The 14,986-nt window shown below is 48.8% G+C and overlaps 1 protein-coding gene across 2 annotated transcripts; it reads right to left on the bottom strand.

Annotated features, from left to right (window-relative positions):
* Positions 1–14,034: 14,034 nt before the first annotated feature.
* On the bottom strand, positions 14,035–14,756 carry LOC141970340 (feather keratin Cos1-2-like). Of its 2 annotated transcripts, XM_074926875.1 has the most exons (2): positions 14,704–14,756; positions 14,035–14,347 (listed from the first exon to the last, which is right to left on the bottom strand). In XM_074926875.1, exons 1-2 carry the CDS (start codon positions 14,751–14,753, stop codon positions 14,035–14,037), a joined length of 363 nt encoding a protein of 120 aa, XP_074782976.1. In that variant the 5' UTR covers positions 14,754–14,756. The 2 variants fall into 2 exon arrangements, with proteins under 2 accessions (XP_074782976.1, XP_074782975.1); XM_074926874.1 differs by lacking the exon at positions 14,704–14,756 and having other exon boundaries at positions 14,035–14,340.
* Between the last annotated feature and the right edge of the window lie 230 nt (positions 14,757–14,986).

Here is a 14,986-nt window from a genome sequence, read left to right on the forward strand (position 1 = left end):
GAGTCTCCGCTCCACCAAGTCACACACAGAGTTCTAAAAAGCAGCGTCTTTTATACTCCTGTACCACCGTCTTAACCAACCCTCTCTCGTCAGATAATTGTCCTGCTCTTTCTCCATTGGGTCCTCTGAAAGTCTCGAAGCCTTGGTCTCTTGGCGCGCTTTTCTCCTATTGGATCTTTTAAAAGCCTCATGATCCCATCTATTGGTGGGCTTTTCTTGAAGCAGCAGTTACATGTTATCTCTGGGTGATGGGGTTTCCGAGAAGTGGTTACCTATCAGCTCTAGGTGATGAGGTTTCCGAGAAGCAGTTACATTTTTCCAACCGAATGGCATACTTTATATTTTATCCATATATATATATATTCAAACATTCATTTTAATATAGGTGAAGTAATCACACATCATTTCAGCACCCACACAGGATACCATATTCTATTTTTACAATACTTTAGACAGCAGGATAGTATGGTTTAACATTTACAGATCATTCAAGCGTATTGTACCTGCCTTGCTTAACTTAGCAAATTAGTTACAGTAGTTTATTACAGTCCCCCCTTTTTCTTTTTACACCTTAATTTGCTGGTTAAGCTTAAAAATAGCTTCTCTAGCAGCCCCTAAATAGGTGGTATCTTCTAATTCAGTCTCTAATTGGTGTTCTTCTTGTTGGGTTAAATCAGTATATTGTTGCCTTAACATCATGAGTTGGACATCTTCAATCCTGTTCTTAACAAGGTTAATTAATTTGTTCAAGATACAAGGTCCAAAAGTGAGAATTAATAACAAAATAATCAGGGATCCAATTAAGGTTGTGTTTTTATCTCCTAAAGGACTGAAAACATCGTTTAAATGATCATTTATCCATATATTGCAATGCCAAGATCCTGTATCATTTCTCCATACAGAGGTTTGATTATAAAAGCTATTTCCATATAATTTAGCATATTCAGTTTCATTTTTATCTGATCAAAATCCCTTGAATCCTTTGCTGTGTCCCTGTTCATTAAGCCATAACCATATATAAATACCTCTATCTTTGCTGATCAATTTATGTGTAAGTGTCCACTGGCATTTACTCTCCCCTACATCAGTTCCTCCTTTCTGAGTTCGAATCAAACAAAATCTGCCCTGATTTGGAAACTGGATTGGCCATGTTCCATTTTCTTCCCAGGTAGTATTGTTAATATCACTGTAATTACTCACAATCTGCGATGGAGTAAGGGGTACAGAGACCCACGGCCAGCTGGACAGTCCCAAAGGTCCTCCACAGACCCAGCAGTGGCTCAGATTGAAAGTTGTGCTTATTGTCTTGGCTAATAAAACAAACTGATTATCTTCAAGGGGATCATATGGAGCACTTCGACTTTCTGTATCCATTACAGGGCTGATACATATAATTAGGAGAAAAAGGAAACCACTATAGTGAGGTCCGCTATGGCACATTTTTCTGTTTGTCCCTAGACCCATTGGGTTGCTGCCAACGGTTGGGAGTTTATCTTCTCAACAGCAAAAATGGAGGCCAACCCGGTCTTGCCCTCACTTCGAATTTATTTTTAGTCTTCTTCTCCTTTTTGTTACTCTTATTCAACTTCTTATTCAACTATATACAATGGCTTATACACTTATTTATAAAGCAGACACCACAACTTATTATAACAAACATTCAGGATTTTACAAAGCTTCATAGCAAATACCTTAAATTTTCTTGTTACCAATACAGAGTCCTTCTAATTATTCAGTTAGTCTTACTGAGTCCATCCCTTTGTTGATTCCGCTGCATTTGAAGCTTTAGGTCTCCCGGCATTCATTCAATCTTCCACTGAGGCTTTTCTGTAACCGGTCCTTTTACCCTGAAACTTGAGTCCACCCTCTCTCAGCAGTTCTTACAGCAGTTTTTGTGGTTAATAGTACTAGGAATGGTCCTTCTTATCCATGAGATAAGCTTTCCTCCTTCCAAATTTTAATCATTACTTCATCTCCAGGTTGTATTTTGTGTACTGCAAATCCTAAAGGAGTTGTCTGGGCTAATATTCTTTTCATTCTTAATTCATTCACTTTTTTCCCAGTGATTTTAATATATTGTTGAATTGTCATGTTTCCTATTAATGGATGCCCTAAAGGCATACCTTGGGAATATAGTATCCCATAGAGCATCTCGAAAGTTGAGACACCTGTCTCTGAATTTGGCATTGTTCTAATATGGAGTAAGGCTAAGGGTAAGCATTTAATCCGTGAGAGTTTAGTTTCTAACATTAATTTAGATAACTGTTGTTTTAAGGTCTGATTCATTCGCTTTACTCGTCTAGAACTTTGTGGATGCCACCGAGTGTGATATTCCCAAGCAATGCCCAGAGCTCCTGTAACCAACTCTACGATTTTAGATGTGAACTGAGTAACTTGATCCGAATCAAATGCTTTTATAATTCGAAATCGTGGTATAATTTGTTCCAGTACAATTTTAGTTACTGACTGAGCAGTCGCTCTGGTGGTAGGAAAGGCTTCTACCCAGTGAGTTAATTGATCTACCATCACCAGCAAATATTTATATCTCCCAACTTTGGTGGTTCTGTGAAATCTATCTGGACCCTCTCAAAAGGCTGATAAGCTGTTTTCCTTCCACTAGCTGCGGTCTGTCTCATAGTTCTTTTATTAATCTTTTGACATGTTAAACAACCGTATGTAGTTTGTTTTGCAATTTCATATATTCCAATGCAGCCAAAATATCTCAAGAAATGATCACTCAAAGCCCTAGTGCCCCAAGGACTTCATTTTCTACAATTTGTAATTTAGATTTTGAAACCTTTAATCCTTTTTCTCTTACAAAGTTCAGCAGTTCTATAGTCCCCATCCTGACACCATTCTCAGTTTGTCCGGCTAGTAATAAATCCTCTACATATTGTAAAAGCTTTATTTTTGAGGGTGGCTTGAATGTCTGCAGTAACTTTTTTAATGCCTGCCCCAAAAGGTTAGGCGATTCTGTAAACCCTTGGGGAAACACTGTCCATCTGCGTTGTTGTTTTCTATTATTAGATGGATCTTCCCATTCAAATGCAAAATAGTCTCTGTTCCCCTTGTCCAGGGGGGCAGGACCAAAATGCATCCTTTAAGTCAATGACACTGTACCAAATGTAGTTAGGGGTAGTTGGTTAAGCAGCATCTAGGGGGTTGCTACCACAGGGAAACGAGCCACAGTTCGCTGATTCACAGCCCTTGAATCTTGCACCAATCTGTAAGATCTGTCTGATTTTAAAACCGGTAAAATAGGTGTATTATGTGGAGACATACAAGGTTCCAATGTGCCTTTACTTAATAATTCGTCTGTAATTGGTTTCAGCCCCTCTCGACCCTTTAGGGGAATGGGGTATCGTTTTATCTGAATTGGTGTCTCCGGATCAATTATATCAATTTTAACAGGCTTTAATTTGAGCTTTCCAATCTCTCCTTTTGTATACCAGACTTTAGGATTTATCTGTTGTTCGTCTTTTTCCGTTAATGTATAATTTTAATTTTTTTTATTTTTCTTGTACTATCATTTTTTAATTTCAGCTTCTGGTAGCAATAATAAATCCCCTCGGAATATTTTTTACAGTTGATTTTTCTGCACTCTTAAAAATCCAAACTCTTCTCTCTGGGGACTTCATTTTATTTTTATCAAGTGCTCCTTTGACGTCTTTGTCCCCAGAAAATAGAGCTCCCGACTCCCTTATTCTTCTTTAAACATCCTTTTATCCTGCTCCTGCTTTCTACAGTTCTGCTGTAAATGTCCCTTCTTTCCACAATAATAGCATGCTAATTCGTTTCCTCTAATTTCTGCCTCTTTCTTTCACCACCCAAAGCTCCAGGTAAATCCCTTAGAATGAGATCTCGGAGGTTTCTCTGCCACAACAAATATTTTCGCCTTTGCTTCCTGCTTTTCTTCGTCTCTCTTAACATACACTTTCTGTGTTTCTTTTAATAGATCCTGCAGACTCCGGTCTTGCCAATTGTCTACTTGTTCTAACTTTTTCCTGATGGCACCTCACGAATTGGCTACGAATTGAGGTGGGGGGTTTTTGTTTGTTTTTGTTTGTGGGTTTTTTGTTTGTTTTTGTTTTTGGTTTGGTTTGGTTTGTTTTTTTTTAATAAAGCCTCTCCCACCGGGCGGGTCGTGTCTACCCCCGAATACATTTGTAAATTCTTTCTTAATCTTTCCAGCCAATCAGTGGGTGGTTCATCTCTCCCTTGATGTTCGCTAAAGGCTTTATTAGTGTTTTGTCCCCGAGGAACTGCTTCTCTAATGCCGGCCACCGTTAAATTTCTGAGGTCCCTCATATTCCGTCGGACCTGTTCTTGATGACCCCAGTTAGGGCGGACACTGGGCCAGTTCTGATCTGCCGGCGGCCCTGCTTGATTTTGCAGTTCCCACAAACGCATTCTGGCTGGTCTAATCATTTGCCTTTCCTCGGTCGTGAATAAAATGCTTAAAATAGACTGTACTTCTTCCCAGGTGTAAGTATTGGGACCTAAAAATTGATCTAACCTCTCAGCTACTCCGAGAGGATCATCTAATAGAGTCCCCATCTCTTTCTTAAAATTTCGTACATCGGAGGTGTTTAACGGGACTGCCACAAATCCGATGCCTCCTTGGTTGCCTCCGAGGGGCACCTCCCGTGAGGGATATAAGGAAGCTTCCTCAGTTACGGCAGTTTTACTTCTTGTACATGCAGCCGGAGGTGGAAGGGGAACCGCCGGGCTGGTAAAGCCGCCGGAGCAGTCAAAGCTGTCAGAGCAGTCAAAGCCGCCAGAGCTGTTAAAGCCGCCGGGGCCGGATAATTAAAGTATGGAGGCGGCCAGTTATCTAGTGATTCCCATTTATCATCTTTCTCTGTCCCTTCCTTGTTCTTATCCCCTTTTTCTTGAGATTTTTCATCCTTTTTTAGTGTAAGTATTGAAGCTGGATAAGGACGTGAAGTCCTGATCCACAATTTCACATAATCGCTTTTTCTAGACTAAAAGGGTTTTTTTGAGTAAACATATGTATTTAAAGCCTGGCAAATCCAGTCTTCAAAAGATCCAAAAGTAGGCCAGAAGACATGTGCTTTTACAGGTTTCTTCGGCCATTCAACCATACAATATTGGACTAATTTTAATTTACTTCTTCCTCTTCTAGGACCTCTTTCATTCCAATTTTCCAATTTGAGTGTTCACCACTTCTCATCCCTCTGCCAGCGCAAAGCATTCACCAAACCTCGATGTCAAGGGTGGAGCAACGCTCTCCCTGCTGCTGCAGACAGATGTGCTTGGGACTCCACACCTGTGCCATGAGAAGTCTCTGTAGGGAGATTAATTAAAGTCGTTAAAGTGTTCAGCGCAAGGGAAGACACCGAATTGTGACTCTCACTGTGTTCCAGTTTTGCAAGGGCCAAGCAGAGGTTGTTCAGCACTGGGAGGCTCATCTTTGGACATTCAGGCCACAGTGGGGCTTTTCCCAGCCCTCCAAGTCGGGAAGTGCTTGAGCATCCCCTCAGACACACGTACCCTGCTGTACAAGTGCTGCCTTTCAGCTCCAGTCACATTGCCAGTGGGGTCTGGGGCACCTGAAAGTTCAGGCCTGAGCCTGAAGGAAGGTATCAAGCAGCCTGCTGTCAGGCAACAGGAGGCTACAGGCTGTTTTCCTGCTTTTGCTCCTCCTGAATCCCAACCAGCCCCCAGCATGGCAGGAGTGTCCATGATGAACTTCTCCTGCCATCCAGTGTCCAGCCAGAGACAAGGGCCTGCACCCACCTCTCTTGGGGTTGGAGACAGGCCCCTTTGCAGCCCCTGATGTGCTCCTTGTCCCTTGGTAGTGTCTGAAAGAAGCCAGAACCATTAACAAAGAACCTAAATCCAGGAGTCTGACTCCCTGTTCCCACAGGGCTTTTCTCTCTCTTCTCCCCAGACCAAAGATCAGGCCCGTCAAGGGAAATGTCTCTGGGGACAGCACGTGCTGCGACCACCCCTACCCCGAGTCAGACACATCACTCTCTCTGGTAGGAGGACATCCAGCACAACCCTCTCCTTCACGGGCAGCTTGTCCACATCCCTTCAGGTGTCACAATCGTCCCCTTTGTCTGGGGATGTCTCACCCTAGAAGGGGGAGAAGAGAGGATCATCTTATAAATGTATTTCTGCCTATAGGGGGATTGGACTTCTTATGGGATGCAGTGGAAAAGCATTTAGGGATTGTCCAAGACACGGGATGCTTAGGGGAAGGAGCAGAGAGAAGGATCAAGGCAGTCTGTCCTGCAGCAAGCATGGGAAGACAGATGGAGGCAGAGATGAGAGAGGCAGATGGAGCTTGACCACGGGGCTGATCCATGCGCTGGCCTGGCCATGCCTGTTGCTCTGCCTTGTTTGTCCCCCTGCCAGTAATTCCCTGCAAACACAAAGTCCAGCTGGGACAGGCAGCAGGGCTGATGCTTCACTCTGTCTGCAAAACTCTGACAATGAGCTTTGAAGAACTCTGCCAGTATCATTACCAGGATCACTCTTCACCTCATTGTGGAGATTTACTGGAGCAAAGACCTGTGACACTTAAATGACCAGGATGTTATCTTTGTTGTGACTGGTGCATAGGACCTCTTTGAATTTGGTCTGGGAAGGGGGTGGCAGTAGGGGTCTCCACCTGCCCACCCCCACCCCTTCCCGTGCCCTTTCAGCTCTGGGGTGCAGGGCTGCCCCATCCCCACCCCTCGCAGTGCAGTGCTCCAGGGGGTGCCCCATGGCCTCCCTGTGAGTGTGTGTGTGTGTACGATCCAGTGATCCCTCATCCTGTTTCCTGGTGACACCTCAGCCCTTTTTCCTGTGGAATAAGTTGTCCTTTTACGCTCTGGGTTTGTGGCATCCAGCAGCCCCGCTGGAGGCAGGTTCCTCTCTTAGACTGGAGTTTACACCACCAGAGCAGGACTCAGACAGAGCCCCCGGGCTGCTGCACAGCAGAGCTCATCTGTTATTAATGAGGACCTGGACGAGAGGTGTTGCAGAGGAAAGAAATGGGAGAAGTGAGAGAAACAGAAGAGACTTCTCTTCCCAGGAGAAATAGCAGTGTCCTCAGAGAGCTGAGGACACCAGGGGAAGATGTGAAACCCCTGACCTCCCAAATGCCCAGCAGGGGCTGTGCAGAAGAGCAGGTGATTCTAGCTGGGGAGGTGAGGACTCCACTGCCAGCTGACCGGGAACAGCCTCTTCCCACCACTGGGACACCCACAGAGCCCCCAGGGCCCCTCACTGTGGAGATGCTGAGAAGGCCCTTGGCTGAGGGAGCCACAGGTGTTGCTGCTGGAGGAGGGAGAAACCCAGAAGGAGCATTTCAGGCACAGGGAGAACAGGTCGTTTCCCTCCCCACTTCTTCCTTTGCTCCCCCAACAGAGCCGTTTCCGGCAGCTCTGTTATCTCGGGGCTGGGAGGTGCTTTTCTGACTCTCTCACTCAGCAAAAAGACCTGTTGGTCTCGACATGCACCTCGGATATCTCATCCTCACGGCCTTCCTGGGGCAACTGCTGGGTAAGTCCGGGCTTTCTATCAACAAATACTTCTACTTCCCCCACGGAAACCATCACAAACCTCATCAGGATGATGTGGGGAGCTACTTTTGCACAATAGGAAAACATTAGGAAATGCTGGCTCCAGATGCTCTTACTGTTTGAAACAAGAAGAGAATAGAGAGAAGAGATAGATGAGACCCCTTTTTCTGGATCTGTCTCCCCTTCAATCCATCTCTCTCTCTGTCTCTCTTATTTTACACCTGCTGTCATTCTCAGCTCTCTCTGAACTCCAAGATTTCACCCTTCCACCACTAATTAGCAGAAAGTGTCAATGCCGCTACCAGGGCTTTAAAGCCCTCAAGCCACTGACATCAGTGGGGTGTCCCATTCTGCCTCTTGGCTGGCACATACCTGCCATGGCCTCCAGTTTCCTGCTGGTTGGCAACACAACCAGGGTTCTCTCTTTCCAACACTGGGCTCAGCACTGCATGTACTCAGGGAGCTAGGAGCCCTCCACAATGACAGGGATGGGGAAGCAGGAGGAATCTTTTCAAAATCTCCCTGTACCCCTCAACCTGCTGGAGGTGTGCTGGTCAGAGAACATAAAGATGAGGCACAACAGGCTGTTCTATGTTTCTCTCAGAAGTCAGAGACCAGGGAGAAGGAGGATGGGCACAGCACAGCTCTCCTGGGGGTCTACAGTGGTATGACAGCTCCAAGCTCCTGCCAAAACTAGTCTCCACCTTGATGTGCCCAGGTCTCATGATATTCCTGCAGGGCAAGGGAACCTTCTCCTCCAGGATTTTGCATCCACTCATTTTATTCTTGCCAGATCCCGTCCCTGAAGGGCTGCTGACCTTCCCTTTCTTCCAGGCACCACGGGGCAGATCACAGTCACCCAGCAAGAAGGACAAGTCACAGTGAAGCACAGAGACACCTTCCAGACCAACTGCACATACCAGGTCTCTGCCTTTGATGCCTTGCTCTGGTACCAGCAGAGGAAAGGCCAAGCTCCCCAGCTGCTCTCGTATCAGGCAGCAGCTGGCCCCAGGCAGAGCGGCCGTCTCACCACATTGCTGAACACCACAGGGAAATACAGCGTCCTGCAGCTGGAGGAAGTCGAGGTCTCTGACAGCGCCTTGTACCTCTGTGCTCTGCAAGACACCCTGGTGCAGGGAGGTTCCTTGGCTGGGCAAGAACCCAGGGGAGGGAGGGGCTGTGTGTGTGCAAGGCTGAGCTTGGGGGAAGGGGCCCTCAGCTCTCCCCTGGCACCTCTGCTTCCCCTGGGCACCCAGGGATCTGCAGGTCAAAATCTTCGTCCAGGAGGGGACAGTGTCAGTGGTTTGAGAGGAAGGCAAATGTGGTGACAGAGTCTCAGGTCCTCTTGTTCTCACCATGGATCACATGATTTTTCTGCCCGATGGCTCTGGTGAGGGGGCAGGCAATGCAGGGATGGTTTCTGTTTGTTCAGTAATTCCTTGCTGCTGCTCTTTGCTTTCTGTTATTCCCCGCTGCACATTGGTGCTTCAGGTTTTCCTGCAGGCCTGTGTCTTAAGAGTACCTGCTGTGGGATGTGTCCATCAGAGGTCAGAGTTCAAAGTAACATGTAAAACATAAATTACATGTCACGGGGCAATGCTTCTTCCTGGAATTGCATGATTATTGCAATAGTGGATAACAGTCTGATCCACCTTGTGGACTCTCCTGTTGCTGCAACACCATGTGCTGGGATCCAGAGGACCTGCTCTGCCCAGTGCACTCTGCTGGTCCTTGGAGCCCTTCTCATGCCCGACCTCATGGGCCTGCCAGGAGAAGACCCGGCCTTGGGGAGAGCTGCCTCATGCCTGCGGGAAGGCCAGGCAGCACCGATGGACCATGGGGGCTTGGGCACTGGCTGCTGTCCTTGGGGTGCCCTGTCTGGTGGGAGCCGGGGGTGTGTGAGTGACAGGAGGGCTCTGGTGTGAGGGCTGGACAGGCTGATTCCAACATCAGCCTTAGGGTCAGCTTAATGCTTTGAACAGTGTAACTGCTGGTCTGTGCAGTGATCCCTTTGGCGGATGGAGGGTGTAGAGGTGACCTGTCATTGCTATCCTTTCCTTTGAGTGGAGGTTGACCCCTTCTTTCTGGGGATAGGTGGGAAGATGATGAGAAGAAATTCTGGGGCTCTTCTAAAGGATTTTTCTCACATCTTCCCCACTCCCGCATCCTTTGCAGATATCTTTTGACTGATATTCTTCTCGCAGAACTAAAGCAAGAAAAATTTCCTTTTGTACAGAATTGTGAGCTACTGAGCTGTCAGAACCTCCAGCAGCATTGGGCTCCTCTCTAGGGGATAGGAGTGGTCAGGTTTCCTTTCTGCAGGACATGCTCTGAGGCCAAGGGTCTGTGTCTGAGCAGAGATGCCAGAAGGCAGAGCCTGGTCACCACTGACTGTGGGGGAGCCAGGGATGTCTTCCTCACCTCCAAGACACTGTGCCTGAGAGATCCCCACTGCCATGTGTCCCATCCACCCCTTCCTCTGGGTACAACGAAGCATCTTCTTGGTCCCTGACACAATCCCACAGCACTGAAGACAAAGCCTTTCTTCCTCAACAACTCGATACAATGTCCACCAATAAAAGCATTATATGGAGGCAGAGGCTGGAATGCAGAAAGCTTTAATGTCTCTGAGAGAGGGAAATGAGTTCACTTGGAGAAGAGGCGGCCAGATCAGGGAGAGCACCAGCAGCTGCCAAGTGTCTGAGCCCATCGGCCACGGTGGAGATCCCAGAAGGGATCCATCATCATGGGGGGAGAGGAGCCAGCAGATTGCCCAGATTGGCTTTGGGGGTCTTACAGGCCAGAAAAAGAGAAGAGAAGGAAGAGATGAGAGGGAAGAGAAGGCAGGGGAGTTAGACTTTGGCCATGTTACCAGAGAGGCACAGCTGCCCTCCCTTGGAAGGATGCTCAGCCTCCCTGAAATCACTGGCCAGGAGCTCTGTCCTCAGTCCAGCATGAGCTTGTGGGTTCCTGGGGTCCTTGTGCAGGCTGTCACCAGTGGCTTTAGCAAGGGGGGCACCTTCTGCCACAGTAGCGGCTGGTAATGCAGGAGAGGTCAAAGCCCCCAGAGTTGATGGGCACTCCGTCACAGCTGAGGATGCTGCCAACGGCAGCGGAGGTGGAGGAGCCCACAGCGGTGTTCTGTGGGAAGGAGCTGAGGATGGGGCCGGGCAGGGTCACCACCACGGGGGAGGGCTGGATGACGACGGTGGAGCTCTGGCACTGCCTGACACAGGGCTCATTGCAGCTGTTGGCCAGCGGCGTCGGGCCGCAGGGCCGGCAGCAGGGCTCGCAGGGCTGGCACTGGTCACAGCAGGACATGTCTTGGGATGTCAGTTGCACCTTGGAGAGAGGTCAGGAATGAAGAAGAACACGGGGGTGCCTGATGAGCAATTTGTCACTGCAGTATGAGGCTGTGCAGAAATGTATTAGGGCTTCCTGATCTCATTCTGTCACAGTTCAAAAAGAGCCAGCAGCTCCTATGTGCCAATGTCTACCCCTGAGTACAGAAGCCACCTCAGTCCCATTCCAAAATCCCTCCAAGCTGAACTCTCCCCACTCCCCTCTCCCATGACAAGCAGCCCCAAGATCTGGTATGGAACAAAGCCGGTCTCAGCTGGCAGGTTCACTGAAGTGAGACCTCCTTTGTGAGAAAGCAGAGAGGGAGAAGGGACCTCAGACTCACCTGCTTCTCAAGGAGAAGGAGGCAAGAGAAGTGGATGAGAGAGCGAGGAGCTCTGCTGGCTTTTATGCTGGACCTTTACTGCCCCAGGCTGACAGAGGCATCCCTTGTAGAGGTGGTTATTATCTGACAAGCTCATCCTGAATGCAAAACATCCCACCTAAGGCTATGGGCTGTGTTACAGCTTCCGGAACCATTTTCTTTTAATTTTCTGCTTGATGCCAGGTACATTCTGCAGTGAAGACATCTTTTGCATGACAGGATGAGAGGCCCAAGCATTTCCGGAGCAAGACATGTCAGCATGAGCAGAGGACTCACCTCACATGCTGAAGGAATCCTGTATAGGAGACTCAGGGTAGACCAAACAGCTGGCTTAGACAACACACACAGGCACACAAACATGTGCACATGCACACACATGCACAGACACACACAAATCTAAACCTCTAGTCATTCAGAGCTGGCTGAGAAGACTCAAGACAGCCAGAGAGAGCATTACACACTGTGCACACAGGTGTTGGACTGCAGAGAGTCATCTTCTCCAAGCTCTATTTGCAAGGGTTCTGTGTAGCTCAGAGAAGACCTATCTGTGCTTGGTGAGAGCAGGAGATGCAGGTGATGAGAGCAATGAGCCCAGCTTGAGCCCATTCACCCCACAAAACCCCTTCCCTGCTCCCTGTCTGTCCCTGAGTACCGTGGACATGGATGTGGGCTTTAGGCGTGGGATGGAGGTGCTTGTAGGCGCTGGCAGGACAGACTGTGGGTTCACACCTGATCACATGATGAAGCAAGCCATGGAGATGTGATCGGGTAGGTCGGCCCAGCTGTGAGCTTATGTTAGCTGGGGAGTTCAGAGGCTGCCATGTTTCAAGGACAGGATCAGTGTCTCCAGAAAGAGGAGTTGTTCCACTTGCTGTGCACATCTGCTATGGGGAGGGATAATTCCCATGTGGGAGCTGATGTCTCTTCAGTGTCTGTGGGAAGAGTCTGTTAGAGCGGGTCCAGGTAAGGCCATGAAATTGATGAGAGGGATGCAACACCTCTCCTCTGAGGAAAGGCTGAGTGAGGTGGGTTTGTTCAGCCTGGGGAGGAGATGGCTCTGGGGAAACCTTGGAGCCTTTCAATTCTTAAAGGGAAGCTTATAAAAGAGACAGGGAAAGGAGTTTTAGGAGTGTCAGAAATGACAAAGGGGCAATGCCTTCAAACTTAGAGAAGGTAGATTTAGACTGGACTTAAGGAAGAAAATTTTTTCTCATGAGGGTTTTGAGACACTGGAGCAGTTTGACCCGAGAAGTTGAGGAAGCCCCATAATCGGAAGTGTTCAAGGTGAGGTTAGATGGGGCTCTGAGCAACCTGATCTAGTGAGAGATGTCCCCACCCATAGCAGGAGGCTTGGACTAGATGGTCTTTCAAGCTCCCTTCCAACACAAACTCTTCTATGATTCTGTGAGTCTATGAATTCTGCTGGTAAGTGAGTCTGGGCAGAAAGAGCCTCTACACAAGGATGTGCTGGAATCTGAGTTGGTCCCACAGGGCTGGAAGGACATATCCCCTGAGGGGACCTTGTTCCATCTGACTCAGAACCCCTAATTACCTATATTTTCTAAGAGTGAGATGCATTTTTAATGAGTGAGATGTAAAGCATGACACAGAAGTCAGAAGAGACTCCCTCTCCCTCATGGGGAAGAGCTCATTTGGGCCGCGGGCATGGCAGCAGGAGGCTGCAGCAGCACTGCACAGCTTTGCCTTCTATCCCCAGATGACCTTCGTGGAAGAGTGAAGACACTGGTCAGGGGTGGAATGTGCGTGGCAAGGGGAGGCAAGAGTGTCTTTCCAAATGCCTGCAGAACTGGGAAGGAGGAGTTTAAAGTAGGTATGGAGGGGGAGGTCACCACAGACTGAAGAGCAGGGATGTCACAAGGGTAGAAGAGGGATGCACGGGGGAACAGCATGCCAGGGGAGGCTCTCACACTTCCCCTGTGGCGCAGGTGGTGGTGTACTTAGGTGGCTGCTACACATCTCCTGCTCAAGAAGAGGAGGAGGCAGATGACACCTTTGTCAGGCAGTTGGGGAAAGCCTCATAGTCACAGTCCAAAGCCCAGGTACACGTGGGTGACTTTGACCACCTCAGGATCTACTGCAGGAGGAAAATGGCTGGGCACAAGCAAAGCAGAACATGTCTAGTGTGTATGAAAGACAAATATTTGATGCAGGAAATCCATGAAAAGGCAATGCAGAGACTCTCTTAGACCTGCTACTCACAAATGAGGAAGAATTGTTGGATGATGTAAAGGTCAAGGGCAGCCTTGCCCTCACTGTCCAGGAGACTGTGGAGCTCAGGATGCTCAGAGGCCTGACAGGACAAACAGGAGGATGAGCGCCCCTGACTGGAGAAGAGCACGGCTTAGTCTCACCAGGGACTTTCCTGCTTGGCTGGATGTCATGGGAAAATGCCCTGGAGCACAGAGGGTCCCGGGGGAGGGGGTTAACCTTCAAGACAGCCTCCTCAGAGCACAAGGATGGTCTCTGCAAGGTGCAGAACGGCGAGTCAGGAAAAGCCAAAGCACAGCTCGATGGAAACTGCTAATGGAGGTGAAGGGAAACAAGAAATTATCTCTGAGCCGATTGGCAGCAAAAGGAAGGCTACGTATTGCTCGGTGAGGAAGAGGCAGCAAATAAAGAAAATGGAAAGAAAGGCAAAACCATTCAACTATCCTGAAAATAAGCTCCAAATGTTGATCCTCTGCCCAGCACCATGTTCTGAGTTCCTCAAGGTGTGTCCATGGGTCCTTGTGCGGGCTGTCACCAGTGGCTTTAGCAGGGGGGGCACCTTCTGCCACAGTAGCGGCTGGTAATGCAGGAGAGGTCAAAGCCCCCAGAGTTGATGGGCACTCCGTCACAGCTGAGGATGCGGCCAACGGCAGCGGAGGTGGAGGAGCCCACAATGGTGTTCTGTGGGAAGGAGCTGAGGATGGGGCCGGGCAGGGTCACCACCACGGGGGAGGGCTGGATGGCCACGGTGGAGTCCTGGCACTGCCTGACACAGGGCTCATTGCAGCTGTTGGCCAGCGGGGTCGGGCCGCAGGGCCGGCATGGCAGGCACTGGTCGTAGCAGGACATGTCTCTGAGGGTGGAGGTGCACCTGGGTAGAAGCAGGGAGGAAGCAGAGCACAAGGGTGGGTGAGGACCTGCCTGGTTACCCTGTTACCAAGGAGCCAAGGCCGCTGAAGAGTGGGGACAGGGAATTGTTGAGGGAGTCACATGGTCTTCATTGCCGTATGAAGAGCAGCATGGCCCAGGGAGGTTCTCTCCTAATTCATAAACCAAATGTCCCCTCAGTCACATCCCAGCCTCTCTGTAAGTAGATAGTGTCCCCACTTCCCTTTGTCATGACAAGAAGATCCAGACCCCAGGACAGGACAGAGCAATATCAGCTGGGATGTCTCCCAAGTGCAGATCTCCCTATGGAAGAGGAGGAGAAGGGGCTTCAGACTCACCTGGTTCCCAAGCAGAAGGAGCCAAGAGAAGGGCATGAGAGAGCAGGGACTTGGGCTGCCTTTTATACCTGCCCTTCACTGCCGCAGGACCAGAGGCACCCTTTGCAGAGGTAACCATTTTCTGACAAGCTCATCTTGAATGCAAACCATCGCAGCTAATGATATGGGCTGTGCTTTCCTTTCCTGCACTGCTCCTTTTCATTGCCAGGTCTGTGCCATGCCCATTGCCCAGTGGAGGCTTGTTCTGAGCGCTGGGATGAAAGGCCCCA

Source organism: Athene noctua, chromosome 25 (genome assembly GCF_965140245.1).
Source record: "Athene noctua chromosome 25, bAthNoc1.hap1.1, whole genome shotgun sequence".
NCBI classification, from domain to species: Eukaryota; Metazoa; Chordata; class Aves; order Strigiformes; family Strigidae; genus Athene; species Athene noctua.